This window comes from Rhinolophus sinicus, linkage group LG10 (assembly GCF_036562045.2).
Source record: "Rhinolophus sinicus isolate RSC01 linkage group LG10, ASM3656204v1, whole genome shotgun sequence".
Classification (NCBI taxonomy): Eukaryota; Metazoa; Chordata; class Mammalia; order Chiroptera; family Rhinolophidae; genus Rhinolophus; species Rhinolophus sinicus.
Window position 1 is genome coordinate 49,149,498 of NC_133759.1, and position 15,382 is coordinate 49,164,879.

At 46.4% G+C, this 15,382-nt stretch overlaps 1 protein-coding gene across 3 annotated transcripts in view; it reads left to right on the forward strand.

The window, feature by feature from the left end:
• CACNA2D3 (calcium voltage-gated channel auxiliary subunit alpha2delta 3) overlaps positions 1–15,382 on the forward strand; it is an 829,919-nt gene that overhangs the window by 451,264 nt on the left and 363,273 nt on the right. For all 3 annotated transcript variants that reach the window (XR_002136724.2, XM_074313124.1, XM_074313125.1), the window contains exon 11: positions 569–682. Coding sequence is in view for 2 of the 3 variants with exons in the window: in XM_074313124.1 (XP_074169225.1) it covers positions 569–682 (114 nt within the window). In the remaining variant the exon portion in view is untranslated. The remainder of the gene's footprint in view (positions 1–568; positions 683–15,382) is intronic.

Below are 15,382 nucleotides of genomic sequence, written 5' to 3' on the forward strand. Positions count from 1 at the left end.
ATAATGTTACACACTAACAAATACACATTTAAAACCAACCCCCCACAAAGAGTGCTGTAAGGTTCTAATCTGAATTGTCATGTTCTTGACTTTCTCCTCTATATGGCCGAAACCCCCTTGATTTTGTTACATGGTACAGCTTGTACCCATTAGCCCCATCCAAACCAGACTCATTTAGATGTTGAATGAGACGTTGCCTGGCACCTATTCTGCTGCCCATATAATGTGTTCCTAAAAGGTTGTCGTGCCAACTCCTTTGGGCTTGTATTCTGAAGTGCTGTCCACACTTGACGGTAAGAGAGGTTATGTGCCTAGAATCTCACTTCCCACCCGGTGTGTGTTTTTCAGAAATCCCTTCTGTGGTCTGTATTTCATTCCAAGTTGTCAGAGTAAATTTGGTGATTCATGTGTGGGGAAAGGCTTATCGTGTAGGTTCTGGTTTGGTCTTGCAGATGATGAGCTCTCCTTTGGAGAGGCTTCCTAAACCCAGGACCTTCTGCCTCTGAAGTCTCGTGGATAATCAGAGCTCTCTGACATGTGTTTGTTTTGAACTTCTTTCTTTCCACAGTTCAACCATACGGGACAGGGAAGCATCTGCAGCCAGGCCATCATGCTCATCACCGATGGGGCCGTGGACACCTATGATACCATCTTCGCAAAATACAATTGGCCCGATCGAAAGGTAAGCTGCCGCGGATGCCAGCCATGCAGTGCTGTCCTTGGATGATTGTTCTGAAATGAGTGCCCACGTGGATTCAATCTCATCACGACCTATAGTTTCTCAGCCTTGTGTTTTTTGGTTCACCAAAGCCGAATAGTATGGCTTTCTTTGTTCTCAAAGGGAAACGTTTTTGGAGGAGAGAAGAAGCCCGTAAAGACATGTTTGACATGTTCAGGGAAAAGATTCATTGTGAGGTGTGCTTTGTCCTCTGTGAGCAACGTGTGTCTTTCTTTCTGTTTTCCATGGAGCCAGAGTTACTTGGTGGGCCCAGCCTCCATAGAACGGTGAAGTCAGCCGTGGTGGCCCTGCAGCCATCTCCGTTATGGTTTATGTTTCTATAGTTCCTCCCTGAGCCCTCATTGCCACCCAGAAGCTTTCTCTATTCCTCCAGTGCTGTTCACACCCTTGTCAAAGCTTATTGTCTGTGCTGATTTCTTCTTTGCTTTCCAAGTTGACATTTATTTATCTGGTTAACCTGTGTGTTAGGGTGTCAATGACAGATATTAATATTACTGATGCCTTTTGAGTGCCTTAATTCAGAGGTTCCTCAAGCTATGAGCCATTCTGAACTCCCTGGGGAGACCTTTTAAATATGGACACTTGGGCCCTGCTCTATGCCTATAGCATTGGAATCTCTGAGGATGAGGCCCAGTAATTCATGTTTTTAGTAAGTTCCTCAAGTGGATGCCAACCAGCAGATGGGCAGTTGTGGATCACAGTGTTACCTCAATGGTGGAATTTCAGCAGGAAAAAGAGCTCAGTCAGTGAGGGTGTTAACCTGGGGGTTTCACAAAGGTGCTTTCCTATCCCGTGTGCCAATGGCGTCACTCTAACGGTCTCTATAGGTGTGTGAGACCATCCAGAACAAGACCAGCCTGCTTTTTCTATTTTGTATATTTAACTTCTGGGGATTTTAACTAACCATATACATTTGGCAAAAAGAAACAGAAGACAAATGACAACTGTGCTCTCCGCTGTATCTGGAGAGCATGTACCCTTGAGGGGACATGAGATGTTGTTTCATATTCCCTTGGACAATCGTGGTCCCCACGCGTCTCTGGTAGCATAGGCACCTCACCTCACCAGATCTGAGTCTGGTGTTTAAAGATACATACATTTTGTATGACATGGTCCCCAAATGGACACCAACTCCTTCCCCTCATGTTCAACCTTAGAAACAGCCATCATTTCTGAGGCTGGAGGAAAAGCTAGCTGTGCTGGGCTTACTAAGAGAATGTGGGATTTTGACATGGCACCTGCCTCAGGGATATCTAGGAATAAATCTGGCAGAATGCAACTCCCGCAGTAAGCACTGACTGTAATTTTTGAAGCAGTATTTCAGGTGATGATTTCCAGGGACAGGTGGACTCCAGAGTAAATTCCTGGTAAATGTGTGTGATGTGACGGGAGGAACAAGCGGTAGACGTGCGTGCCCGCAGCATCTAGTGCAGGGCTGGGGACTGGGCGGGTACCTAGTACACAGCCCTGGGAGGGGGTCACAGTACTAATAAGCGTGGGTAAGTTTATGGGCATTTTAGTCAACTAGAATGTTGGTAGATGCCCTGACATTTCACGGCATGTTGAAGGATATTTTGAATTATTTCGGATCATCTTAAATAAATGAAGGAGGTGAACCGGACTTTTAATAAGCAGCTCCTTTAACACCAAATGTGTTATCATATGAGGGCGCAGACTCACATGAATCCCTCCTGCTTGGTGATTCTCGATGGATAGCAGTTGCCCAGGAATATTCGTATTTAAACATTCTGGCCTTCTTGCAGAGAGAGGCATAGGATGAGGGCTGCAAAGTCATAATTCTTCAGACAAAACACAAATTTCAACATATCTTTCCAAAGAAATAATATTGACTTTAGGCCAGGTGCTTCCTTGGATTAATTGGAACCAGTATCCTGGAAATTTCAACGTTGCACAGAACAGTTTCATCTTCTTATAAAGGATTATCGAGCAGAAGCAGATTTTCTTTCTGTAGCAAGAGGGTCTTTCTTTATGATTAAAAGTTAATAGCAAGATCCCTTTCCTTTCTGCACCATTCTGGAGAGTTCCATGACAGACATATGCATGTGTACATACTTTCTCCTCTTGAGGACTTCTCTGTGAAGGTGCAGGTGAATAAATGTGCATGAAACCCCGTGTGGTTTAGCCCTGTGTTAGAGGGAGATGATGGGCAGTGTCTAAGCAGTCATCTTTCTCCATTATTTTGAACATTAGATATTTAGTAGACAGTTGTGTCACACTGTAGTTGGTAATCTTTTAGATTCTAGAAATAGGAAATGGATTCAGGAGAAGGAAAAATGATCGGAAGGCTGGAATCTGATTCCCATCAGACAGTCTTTCTCAAACTTGAGTAATCATCAGAGTCGCCTAGAGGGCTTGTTTCAACAATCATTGCTTGCCCCATCCCCAGTGTTGCTGCTTCAGTGGAGCTGGGCGGCCTGAGAATGTGCATTTCTAACAAGTTCCCCAGTGTTGTCATTGCTACTGGTGGGGAAGTCACAGCTGGGGAACTACTACCATAAGACATAGTCCAAGGAGTAAGGGTTGGTTACTCCATGGGCTCTGCCACTTTTGTTTCCCACTGTTAACCTTTACAAGGACCTATTCCTTCAGTCAAATCGAGTGCACAGGTATGTTTCTTGGCCCATACTTTGTTTAAAATATTGCCAATTACTGATCATTTAAAAATCTGGTTATTGTATATAAAATTTGAAAGTTTTAGTTTTTTCTCATAAAAAGATACTCTTGGCACATTGGAGCCAACATTCTCATATGACAAAAAATGGCTAGAGCTGAAAAATGACTGCTTCCTTAGAGGGCAAACGCATGCTCTCTTTGACCATGACCTTCACTACTCGGTCATTTCCTCTAAGCCCACTTCACTCATATGCTTTCCATGCCCCTAGTATGGAGTTCTGGATTAACAGGTACTTGCTATTTCACAGGCATGGCCTCTGTTACTCAGCCTCTGGGCATTTGTTCCTTTCTCTCGGGTCTGCCCGCAGCTTTCCTCTTTTCCTCCAGGCCATCTTGTCCTGGTCTGTGCCCTAGACTTCAAACTCTCTCAGAATTGTTATTAGGCAAACATAGCTTCATGTCTAGTAATATGATTATTTCTGAGCCTCTCTCTCATCTTCATTGGATTGGTGAGTCCTTCCGAGATTCTGTATCTCTGAATATTCCTACCACCATGCACCTTATCCCAGCCCGGCTGAGAGGCATGTCATAAACACCCTAGGGTAGTGTCATGATTTCTGCCCCCTGGTGTTTACACCCTGTATCATCTCCTCACCTGGAGTATGGGTGAGACCTGTGATTTGCTGCTAACAAATAGAATATGGCAAAGGTGAGGGTATTTTGCAGATGCAATCAGGGTCTCAAATCGTTGATTTTGAGATAATCAAAAGGTATTTTTATCGCTGGCCAGCCTTATTTAATCTTAAAAGGGGGATGGGACACTCCCTGAGGGCAGAATGACTCTCCTTGCCAGTTTGATGAAGTAAGCTGCTTTTTGGAGCAGCCCAGGTGATAGGGACCTGATGGCATCCTCCAGCCAACTGTCAGCAAAAGGCTAGGCCCTCAGTCTTATAGCCACAAGGAATTGCATCCTTCCAACAATCCCAATGAGCTTGGACATAGATTCTTCCCTAGTCAGACCTCCAGATGCAAACACAGCTCAGTTAGCACCTTGACTGCAGCTTTGTGAGACCATGAACAGAATACCGAGCGAAGCTGTGCCCAGACTCTGGACCCAAAGAAACTGTGAGATAACAAATGTGTTGATTTAAGCCACTATAGTTGTGGTAACTTGCTATACAGCAATAGAAAACTAATAGAAGCAAGGGGAAGGGAGAAAGGAAAGACAATCACTTATCGTAGTTGTACTATAAAACATTCCCACACATAGTAGCTTAAAATAACAGCTACTTCTTGCAATTCTGTGGTTTAACTTGGTGGTGATTCTGCACCACATGGTGTCAGGTGGGGGCTCTAATGATGCTGCATGCAGCCAGGAGCTGCGCTGGGCTGCCTTGGTTCTCCTTGCCATGGCCTCTTTCTCCAGGTGGCGTCGCATCGTCCAGGGCCATAATGTGAGTCCCCTCTCCTCAGCACAGTACCCTGGACTTCCTCACAGTATGGCAGCTGGGTTCCCAGAAAAGGAAAGGAGGTAGAAGTAGGGAGAAGGCCGGGGGAGCACTCGGGGTGTCATTTTTCAAAGCTGTCTACCACCTACCAGGGCTTTGCTCAAGGCAACTGCTTAAGAAATCATTTTAGAATGAGTTGGAAGAAGGAATGCATTATGCGAGTCTACGGAGGCCACATGTTGATTGCCTACGCAGTGTGTCCCTTACCAGTATTTTATTTCTGAGAGCAGAAATGAGCTATTTATTCATTTATTGGGTGCCATTTACTTTTGCCTGATATCCATTGGTTTGTGGCTTAACAGCAGCTCTTACACACTTGGAATAAAACGTGAACTTCTCAACACGAAAGGGACTCATTCCAGGATCTGCTCAAGAAATAAAGCTGCCTACATTTAAATTAGAAAAATGGTCATACCTGCCATCTATGTAGTCGCTCTTCCAAGTGAACTACAAAAAAAAAAAAAAAAAAGGTCATGGAATTATTTATCATTACTTCCCCTGATGCATGAGGTAGAGAGGATAAGTGTGAAATGGTAAGTTAGTGATTTAAAGAACGGGTTGGAAAATTACAGCCCATGGACCAAATCTGGCTCATTGCCTACTTTGTATGGCCTAAGCTATGAATTATTTTCACACTTTTAAATGGTCAGAAATAAATAAATAAAAAAGAAGAAAGAATATTTCATGACTCATAAAAATTATATAAAATTCAAATTTTACTGTCCATAAATAAAGTATTATTGTAACACAGCCATCCCCATTTGTTTCTACGTATGTTGTCTCCTGCTGAATAGTTATGACGGAGACCATGTGGTCCACAGCCTGAAATAGTTACTATTTGGCCCTTTAAAAATATGTTGGCCAACCCCCGATCTAAAGGAACCAACTGGTGTATTGTTGAAAGTCATTGAGATGCCCTTGGAATTTTATATATTGGCTGAATTCAAGATGGTAGTAGTAGTTTTTTCCTATCTTTCCATTGCTTTTTATACTTGATTAAACTATACTAGCCACATAATAAATGGTGGAGGGGGGAGGAGACTTGACGGCAAATACTTCTCTTTGTGCTGTAGGTTATCTCTTCCTCAACATCTGGAGCCCCCCTTTTGCTTTTCTGTCATGAGCCTTTTCTGTCCTCCCTCTTTTCCTCCAGTGCTGCCCTCAGGGTTGCAATACAGTACATAGTGATGGGGGTTGCTGCACCCAGTGGCTGGAATGTTGGATCTTCATAAATGTTAGCCCTACCTGACCCTGGAACCCGGTTTTGTGGTGACATGGGCCCATGGCAGAGGTCACTGGAGTAACAGAGAATCAGATTTCCTCATTTTCAAGTCCCAAGAAACCCTGGAGAGAATCAGATTTCCTCATTTTCAAGTCCCAGGAAGCCCTGAATCCAAATACAATGGAACCCGTGGAACCCCCATCACAGTGGGGCCAGAATTGACCTAGTTATGGGTTCATAACTCTTATTTTGTTTTGTATTAGACAATAATCCTTCTGTACCTGTTAGATGTTCCTGTGCTACTGCCCTTTCCTTGTGATAAGAAATACAGGTAGCACTAGAATGCTCAGTATATTTCTCTAAACCAGAATCTCCCTCAACAAGAGAATGCTTTACACTGGTTTCCTATAGTTAAATATATAAAACAAAACTAATAAGAGCTATTCTTATTGAGTGCCGGGTGTCAGGCACTGTTCTAAATGCATCATGTGTATTTAATTCGTACAGAAACCCCATGAAGCAGGTAATGTTATTACCTCCTTTTCACAAATGAGGAAACTGAGGCAGCAAGCGGTTACATAACTGATTCAGGGTTTCGTAACTAGCATTTGGTGGAACTGAAATGACAACGCAGCCTCAAATGCTGAGGCTGTACCCTTAACCAGCATGTAGATATCTTGAGGGTAAAAGCAAAATAAAATGATCTTAGGTCTGAGAAAGAACTGTCATGCTGCATACATTGTCACCCAGACAATAAGTTTGTTTCCTTGGCCTTCCCACCCCAAAGTGCACTAGGGTCTGCAGGATGTCAGAGAGTTGGCCATCTCAGAACCCATCAGGACTGCAGGCAGAGAGGAAGAGGGGAGAAAATTGTCAGCCACAGGAAGGGGCTGCCTGGGTGTAACTAAGGGATTTCCCTCTTTTAGGGGGACAGGAGGACTTCTAAGGTGAATGCTATTTCAGTTATGTGTGCTCTGTGTTTTGTTATCAGTTATCTCTAGAACAAAAGCAAGGCACAGCCCTTCAAGAACCAACCAGGGCTCAGGGCCCTGGGAGGCTCCTCAGTGGCCTGGTAGGGATGACAAGAGGGGTGAGACAAAAGAAGCTCTTCTATGAGGACAGAGAAGTCCTTGATCACAGAATGGTTTGGGGGCCTGGCTTTGGAGCACTTTTGTAAACACCGTTGGAAATCACTGTCTTTTGAGCGCATGTCACCTGCATCTCCAAAAAGGGGCGCTCTTGGGGGTTTTGCCCCAGGCCTTCCTTCCTTGGCATAATTTGCGAACTAAAGCTTTAAACGCGCCAGGTCCTAGAGGTCTCAGAGGTGCAGAAAGGCTTAGCTCTGCCGGGGGTGCTCTGGGGCGTTTTCTGGTTTGCAAAAGCTCAGGAATTCCTCTTTCCATGGGGTATGGGCCTCTCAGGGGAGCAGAATTTCTGAGCAGAGTTAGCGTTTATTCTCTTAAGAACCCAACCCTTAAAGAATCTTAAGCAATTTGGAAGGAATTTTTTTCTTCTTTCTTTTTTCCTAAACTACACTGTTGCCTTTTCTGACTTTCAAATGAATTTATAAAGCATTTCCTTTGCCTTCCTTTGAGCCAGTTGAGAGGAGAAGGGATTTATCCAATACCACATACCACTGGGGAAGGAGATAAGGTCATACTGCCCGTAGAGGAGGCCAAGGGGTCTCAAAATGCAACCCCCTCCCCCAACACCTCCTCTCTGGCTCTGTCTGTTCTGCGTTCCATAGAAGCAGATTAACATGGGGGCTTGAGGGTGGCAGGGGCTGTTGGCAGGGGAAGCAAATGGAAGGGAGTAGCCATATGGAGGGTAATTCATTCAACAGAGTTTTCCTGAGGCCCACACTCTGTCCCAGGTCATTATACCAGAACTCGGGAGTATGGGGCTGACATGGCAGCTCCGAGGAGCTCCCAGAGAGCAGAAAACAGATCGCAGATAACAAGTGAAAAGAGCAATTCATTAGAGAGCATGATAAATCTCCTGAAGGAGACAAGCAGGGCCTGACACAGAGAATGGGGTGGCCCAGCGAAGCCTCTCTGAAGAGAGCACATGTCAGTGAAAGGAGCTGGGGGAAGGGCAGAGGAAATAGCATTTTCAAGGCCCAGAGGAAGCGAAGTTGGCTGTGTGTGTGAAGAGCTAAATGAAGCGCAGCACTGGGACCTGGCTGCTGAAGGGGCGTCGTGACAGGGGTGGCTGGCAGGAGAGGCAGGGGCCAGCTCCTTTGGCGTTCGGTGGGCATAGGGGTTAGGACTGTGATCCAAGGGTAGCAGGGAGCTGTGGGAGGCTCTTGAATAGAGAGACGTGAGCTGATTGTTTCCCCAAGTTCTCTCTGACTACTGTGTGAAGAATCAGTCCACGAGGCATGGAGCTGGACTGTGGCTGGGTGCAGTCTGGCTACTGATTCTCCTCATCATTGATTTCAGTTGGGTGGGGGACTGGGAAATGGGTTCTTCTTCCTCCTCCTCCTCCTCCTCTTCCTCTTCCTCTTCTTCCTCTTCCAAGATTGTCCCATTTTAATTCAGGGCTTAGTTGGGTTGTTACATTTCTCTGTCCCCTCCCTCCCTCTCTCTTTTCTCTCCCTCCCGGCTGAAGTCACATTTTGGTCTGAAAGTTTTGGGCGAGTTTGTGTTGTTGCTGTAATTTTTCCAGGGCGATAAATCCTAAAGCTGTCTTAGGGAAATAGCAGGAACATTCATTTCTCGTGGTCAGTCAACGGTATGACAGGAAAAGGCATTTTCAGTCACCGTGGTGAGAGCTCACGCGGGCCCTCCTCGCTGCTGAAGGCAGAGCTGAAATGGTTCGCTGTCTCCCAGTTTATTTTTAATTACTTCTGCTGGTATTAGACATCTTGTCACTCGGGCGAGAACATGACGAGACAAAGTCAGGAACGGGGCCTACTGATGCATGGCTGCTGCCAGCCATTGAAATATCACTTCATGTCAGGGGCTCGAGACGGCCTCGTGGGCCCTCCCCTGCTGCCGCGAGTGCTGTTTCTCCTCACTGGGCTCAGTGGGCTCCACCCAGGCTCCCCTAGCTTCAGAAAGCAGATAGAGGGGACAGTGTGCATTCCCTAGTGGCCCCCACTGTCCTCCAGTAAATGGAGAGCCAAAGCCACTCCACCCCCATGCTAGGCGCAGAGTCAGACTTAGTACCTGCTTTCTGTCATTGATTCTCAGCTCCTCCCTATGGGTAGACACTCCTATTGTCATTCTCTTCTTAAATGGGAAGGAACTCAGGCTCAGGGCGATTAAGTCACTTGCCCAGAGCCGGCAATTATGAAGGTGGGGGCTTTGATCCTTAGCCACGGCAGACTGTCTCCACACCTGTGCCTGGAACTGAGGGGTTGAAGGTTTGGGGGTGAGGGGGACTTGTAACAAAATGTTTCCTGAGTTCCATTCTCTGCAGGTGTGGCCCTGGAATAGGCAATTTGGCAGGCAGCTCCTAGACCGCACTATGTGAGTGATGAGGATTTTAGTGCCCTCTCCACGGCTCAGTGGGTGAAGACTGCCCCAGCTAAAGCACTCTGAGAAATGCCACTGGGAAAAGTTATGGCCCCAGTGCATCAGGCAGGGTCCAGTCAGGGGGCAGAAATCCACCAGTTATTTTAATGAGAGAAGAGAATTTAATGTTAAAAATTGTTAACCAGAAAGGGCAAAAAGAGAAGTCCAGGGTACCATGGAAGTGGCAACTGCAGGCAGCAGTGGCCACCCCTACGGCTCGTGGGGGAGAGCACGGAGGGGCAGGGAAGAGAAGAGGTCATTAAAACTCAGAAGCTGAGAGGAGAGCTGGGACCCAGACCTCGGTGGAAGGCACACTGGCTGAAAGGTGTTGGGATCTCTGAGCCCAGAGGAGGGTCCTGCGGGGCTAGGACCCAGGCATTTGAGGATGAGGTGCTGGGGTCTCTGCAGGGGTTGAAAATGCTTCTATGAGTGTTGGAAAATCTACAAACTGGATTCATTCACTGCTACTGGAATGAACCATCCTGGCCAGAGTGAAGAAGGCTTGCTGGACTGATGGCACTGGGAACAAGAAGCCACCAGGCAGCAAACAGAAAGGAGCAAGTCCCTTCCCCTTTCTCCATCCCCGTAGCCTCCCCTAATGAGCCTTTTGGCAGAGCCTTGCCAGAAACCTCCAACGAAGCAGAAATGTGGTTAGCAGAGCCCCAGCCGGCCTCACAAAGCCCAGTGGATGTGGTGTTGAGGCACGTTAGCTTAGTAAGTGGCACACCCAGGGATAACTAGAAGCTTGCTGAATAAGTTCAGCATTATTTGCAGGCTAATGACATGTCAAGTTCTTATTTCCTGGGTTTTTATTTCTCTTGAACTATTGACTAGGGCTCTTGGGGAGTGGATGTGGGTAGGGAAGCAGTGGTGCCTAATGGAAGGAGGGTGGTGTCTGGATGCTGACAAATCTGCTTCCCCCCATTTGTAAAATGAGGCTAATTATACACACCTTGCAGTGTTGCTTAGAATTAAACAAGATGACGCTACCAAGCTCAGTGCTGGGCACAGAGTGGGTGGGTACACGATGTTGTTATCATCAGCATTGCCACCATGATTGCCAACCACTCACATTGGTTTTATTTCACTGGTATAGTTCCAGTGCAGTTGTACTAGATGAATTCAAGGTGGTGTAGAAAGTACTCTTTTATTCCTGAATATGGATTAAGCTTATGTGGTGTCTTGGTTGACTTATAAGAAGGTTTAAGTGTGCAGCTGCATTTTAAAAACTTTTCCAGGCCTTTTACATATATGCATGCGTTGTCCTGTTTACCTGAACTTCTGGCGCCTATCACAATATTCTGAGATCTATTTAACCACTCACTGTCATTAATTAATGATAGATAAAAGCTAATGTTCCTCAATCCAGAGGAGCAGCCTCTCTGTATTAGTGAAACATGCAAAGGAGATTTGAGAAGTAGTGTTGCTTTTATATTAGGGGTTCCTTTTCTAGAGTTGTGGTCGTAGCTCAGACGCCTGGGCGGGTGTCCAGCTGTTACCGTTTCTGAGCTGGGTGGCGTTGGGCCAGTGATTGAATCTTCTGGTGCTTAGTATCCTCACCTGGGAAATGAAGTGTAGGGACAGGGACCAACCCTTTCAGTGGTTGCTGTGAGGGCTGGCTGAACAGTGCCAGAGCCCAGCAAGGCCTGCAAGGGGCAGCAAGTGCTTCAGGCGTGTTAGTGATGGCGAGATCCTGGTCTGCAGGGTCCTGGGCCAGGCACGGCAGGTGCATCCACCCAAGGTCCTTGGGCAGCCTGCTCTGCTGTGAAACAGAAGAGGACATGACTGGGCACAGTGGGTTTGGGAACCCATGTGTCTGGTGAAGTGGGTGGGCAACTGCTCAGTTCTAGTTTTTCTCTTCTTCATGTGAATATCATGTTAGCTTTGTTTATTTACTTATTTTGGTTTTTACTTTTTATTATGTATTGAGGTAACACTGGTTAATAACATTATGCAAGTTTCAGGTGTGCGACATTAGACTTCCATACCTGCATGCTCTTTGTGTTCACCACCCAAAAGTCTAGTTTTTAATCTGTCACCATACATTTGACCCTATTTACCCATTTCGCCCTCCCCTTCCCTCTGGTAACCACCAGTCTGTTGTCTGTATCTATGAGTTTGTTTTTATTTTGTTTTCTCTTAAGCAGCCTCATATTCTTTCCTCACCTCATTTGCTTCCTTCGTAAAACTCCCCCTGTAGGTGATTTGGTGGAAAGCCTCACAGCAACCTGTTTGTGAATTGGCTGTGAACTGGGCTGGCCAAGTAGATGGATGGCTCTTCCACCAGGGGTTCTGTGCCTCTGTTAGCCGGAAACTGCCAGGAGGCTCACCCTCTGTTGCCCGCTGTCCTGCATTTCCTTTGTAGGATGATCAGGAAGGGGAACTTAGCAGGATGGTGGAGAGGGCACAACACCCCCCTGCTGTTGGGAAAGGTACCCAGTGTGCCGGGACCCAGTGGCCTGTAGGACTGGAAGCCGACTCGCTTCGCCAGCCCTGCCACTCTTATACCTGCACGTCAATTGTAATCAAATCACATTTCTTCTCAGTTCTCACATCTATTCCATCAGAAATAGGCACTCCACAGCTTGTTCACCACACAGCAGCCAGGCACTTTGGAAACTAAAGGTAAATTATGCCAGTAAACCTCCACTGTCTCCCACTCTGTGCTGAGTTTAGGCCGACAGGGCATGGCCGGATAGGTGTCTGTTCCGTCCTGTTCTCGCTGCTTTCCCCTCGTGCTATCCGCACAACCCACTGCTCTCAGGCATGCTGGGTGCACGACACCTTTGGAGCCAGTTCCTGTTCCCTCTGCGTGGGACACTTTGCCTCTGATTTCTACACTGCCTCACGCCTCACTGCCTTCATGTGCTTCCCCAGATACTCCCTTTTCACTGAGATCTACCCTCACGACCTCATTCAAAGTTACCCCTGACGTGACCTGAGCAAGCTTAGTTACTGCTTTCCTTCTAGTGATAGCATTCTTCATCTTGGAACATATGAGATGTACAGAGCAAGCAAGTAAACTGTGCTTGTCCCGTTCGCTGGAAACATGGCACTATGAGAGCAGGGTGCTGTGTTTGCTTTGTCCTTCGGTGTACCCAAGTGCCCAACACACAGCGTGGGCTCAGGGAGCCTTCCCTGAAGGAAGGAGGGAATGCTACCCAGCACTTGGCTGAGCACGGTGTAAGTACCATCTTTGTGATTCTCACAGCACTTTTATGGTTGTAGACATTTACGGTACATCCCTTTTATCAGTGAGCAAACCAACTAGAGAGCAAGCTAAGTAACTTGATCGCAAAGCCCTAGCTTTAACTTGCTCCCCAGCGCCCCTCCCTGGTCTGAGGCCCTGGAGTAGATAGAACCTGCCTAGGGCTTCCCTGTCAAGCTTCCTTTGGAAGGCAGAGAGGGCCCAGGCACCTGGTGAATGGCCTGTAGGGAGTGGAATTCCCAGCACCTGGAGTGTCTCAGTAGCACTTAATGCAGTGCTGGTTGATGACTGGTGTCATTATCTCTGCAATGTTTATCTTCTCCAGTAGACCTAAGATCACTTCCTGTTTAGTTCTCCGCAAAGCTTAGTACCTGACACGGTGCTGGGTGCATAGTAGGTGCTCAGTAAACATTTGTGGAAGGGAGGGAAGAACAAGTAGATTTAATCAAGGCAAACTTTCCGTGCCCTCCATGCATCCCTAACAGCCTTGTTTTCAGTGCTAGAGACACAGAGGAATGACCTACCCTTTGACCTTGATCCCGACAGTCCAACAGGAAGGATCCCCAACCCAAAACCGGACCTGAGCCGTGTACCTCCTGGTGCTTCACTCTTATCTCACAGTGCTAGGTCTTCATCACAGAGGGGCCCTGGGCTTGTTCAGCTAACTTTGTTGGTGGAGAAATCACCTCTGGCTCTCATCAGTGAAGCTCTTTCTTCCAATAGATTTTGGGAAATCTGGTATTCTCCATAGCCTGACCTCTGTATTACCTCCTCAAACATCTGGGGATAAAACTGGAGGCTCCCAATGCCAAATGCTGTTGGCCATAGACCTGTAGCCTGACTACCTTTGCCTTAATCATTTCTATAAAATATATGGAGGGAGGAGATTTATAGGGCTTAGTGAACATGATCTGTTACTGCAGCCCAGCACTTCGGACCCTTCTGTCAGCGTAGATCTGCCTCCCACAAGAGCCTTTCCACTCCCTCCCAAGATCTCCACGTTCCAGTTGACATTGGTTCATTGCTTGCTCTTCCATAACGTAATAAAGATTTTGTCCTGTCCTCTTCACTCCTTGGGGATTCGTATCTCAAATACTGAACAGCTGATGATGGTGACTAATGGGGCCTCTTTGGGGGAGACACGGATGAGGTGCATGTTAGCTCTCCGGCAGGAAGCCCGTTGCCTGGCAGGCCTTACTGGACAGCTCAGGGGCCCCTGTGGAAATCCGTGCTGGGACACAAACTGAAAGTGAGGTGTACAGGGAGGATTCGCTAAATGCCACATGCCTCCTGGGCCACATCAGGCCCTGGAGCCAGTTTCCAAGGTGCCCTGTGATTTGGAGACGGTTGACCTGGGTGGAGGCAAGTGTCTAGTGCCGTTTGGGTCAGAAGCCTGAGTATTTGGCACTGCTAAGCCTTGGTTCTATAAATCTGACCCTCAGAACTCATGAAAACTTTAGGGCTTTTAAGATTTGGATCATTTTAATTTTGTTTTCCCGTGATTTGTTTCTGTGCCTCGATGGAACACAGATAAAAAGTGATAGTTTTAGATTTTCAGAGAAGACTGTTGCAGTTCAGACTCAAAACAGAAGGATGTCTGCGTGAGCCAGAGATACTTACAGAAATTTGTTTTCTCCTCACAGAATAATTATCTTAACCTTTCTAAAAATATTGATCCTTTCCTTCCCTTTTTCTTAACTTAGGAAATGGCCTATTATGAGCTCTTCTCATTAAAAAAAAAAGAAAAATTCTAGACCTCCTTCAAAAAAGAAAATCCAATTTTATATTCCACATATCAGTGAGAGGTATTACAGAATTGTACGCTTGAAACCTAGGTAATTTTACTAACCATTGTCACCCCAATAAATTTCAATCAAACAAAAAAAAATCCAGCGAGAGTTGTGTTAGGCTAGGGACCAGCCACTGGCTTCCTAACATCAGGAGAAAGGGGTGTGGGGTGTGGGTCTCTCTGCTTCTGTCTCTTCCAGGCAGACACTTAAAAATACCCTTATTGCTGCCATAGATTTCCTGGGCGTGTTAAAAATCTGACATAGGGTCTCTCCAGGCCTTCAAGAAATTCTTAGAGGAACAGGCATATGGCACACACAGCCATCTTACAGTTTGAAGTTCTGACTTGAGCTGTGTGTTTATACACCCACACACGCACGCACACACACGCACACACACGCACACTCACACACGTGTGCACACACATATGCATGCACACATGCATGCACACACACACACACACATATGCACGCACACACCTGCACACACACACACATTAAAAAAATATAACTACTTTTTCAGCGATGCATTCCTTGACCACCACTTCCCTTCCTGCTAAGGCTTTCGTACTACCTGCTATTTTCCTTACTGACATTATCAATTATAGTTAAATTATGTATTCATTTTGGGGTTTACTTGATTATTAACTCTTTGCACAATATAAACTCCTTGAGGGTGGACGCCATGTCTCTCTTGGTCACCAGCATATATCTAGCACTTGGGATGTTGGCATGGAATAGCTGCTTAATATGAGCAAGACAGAGA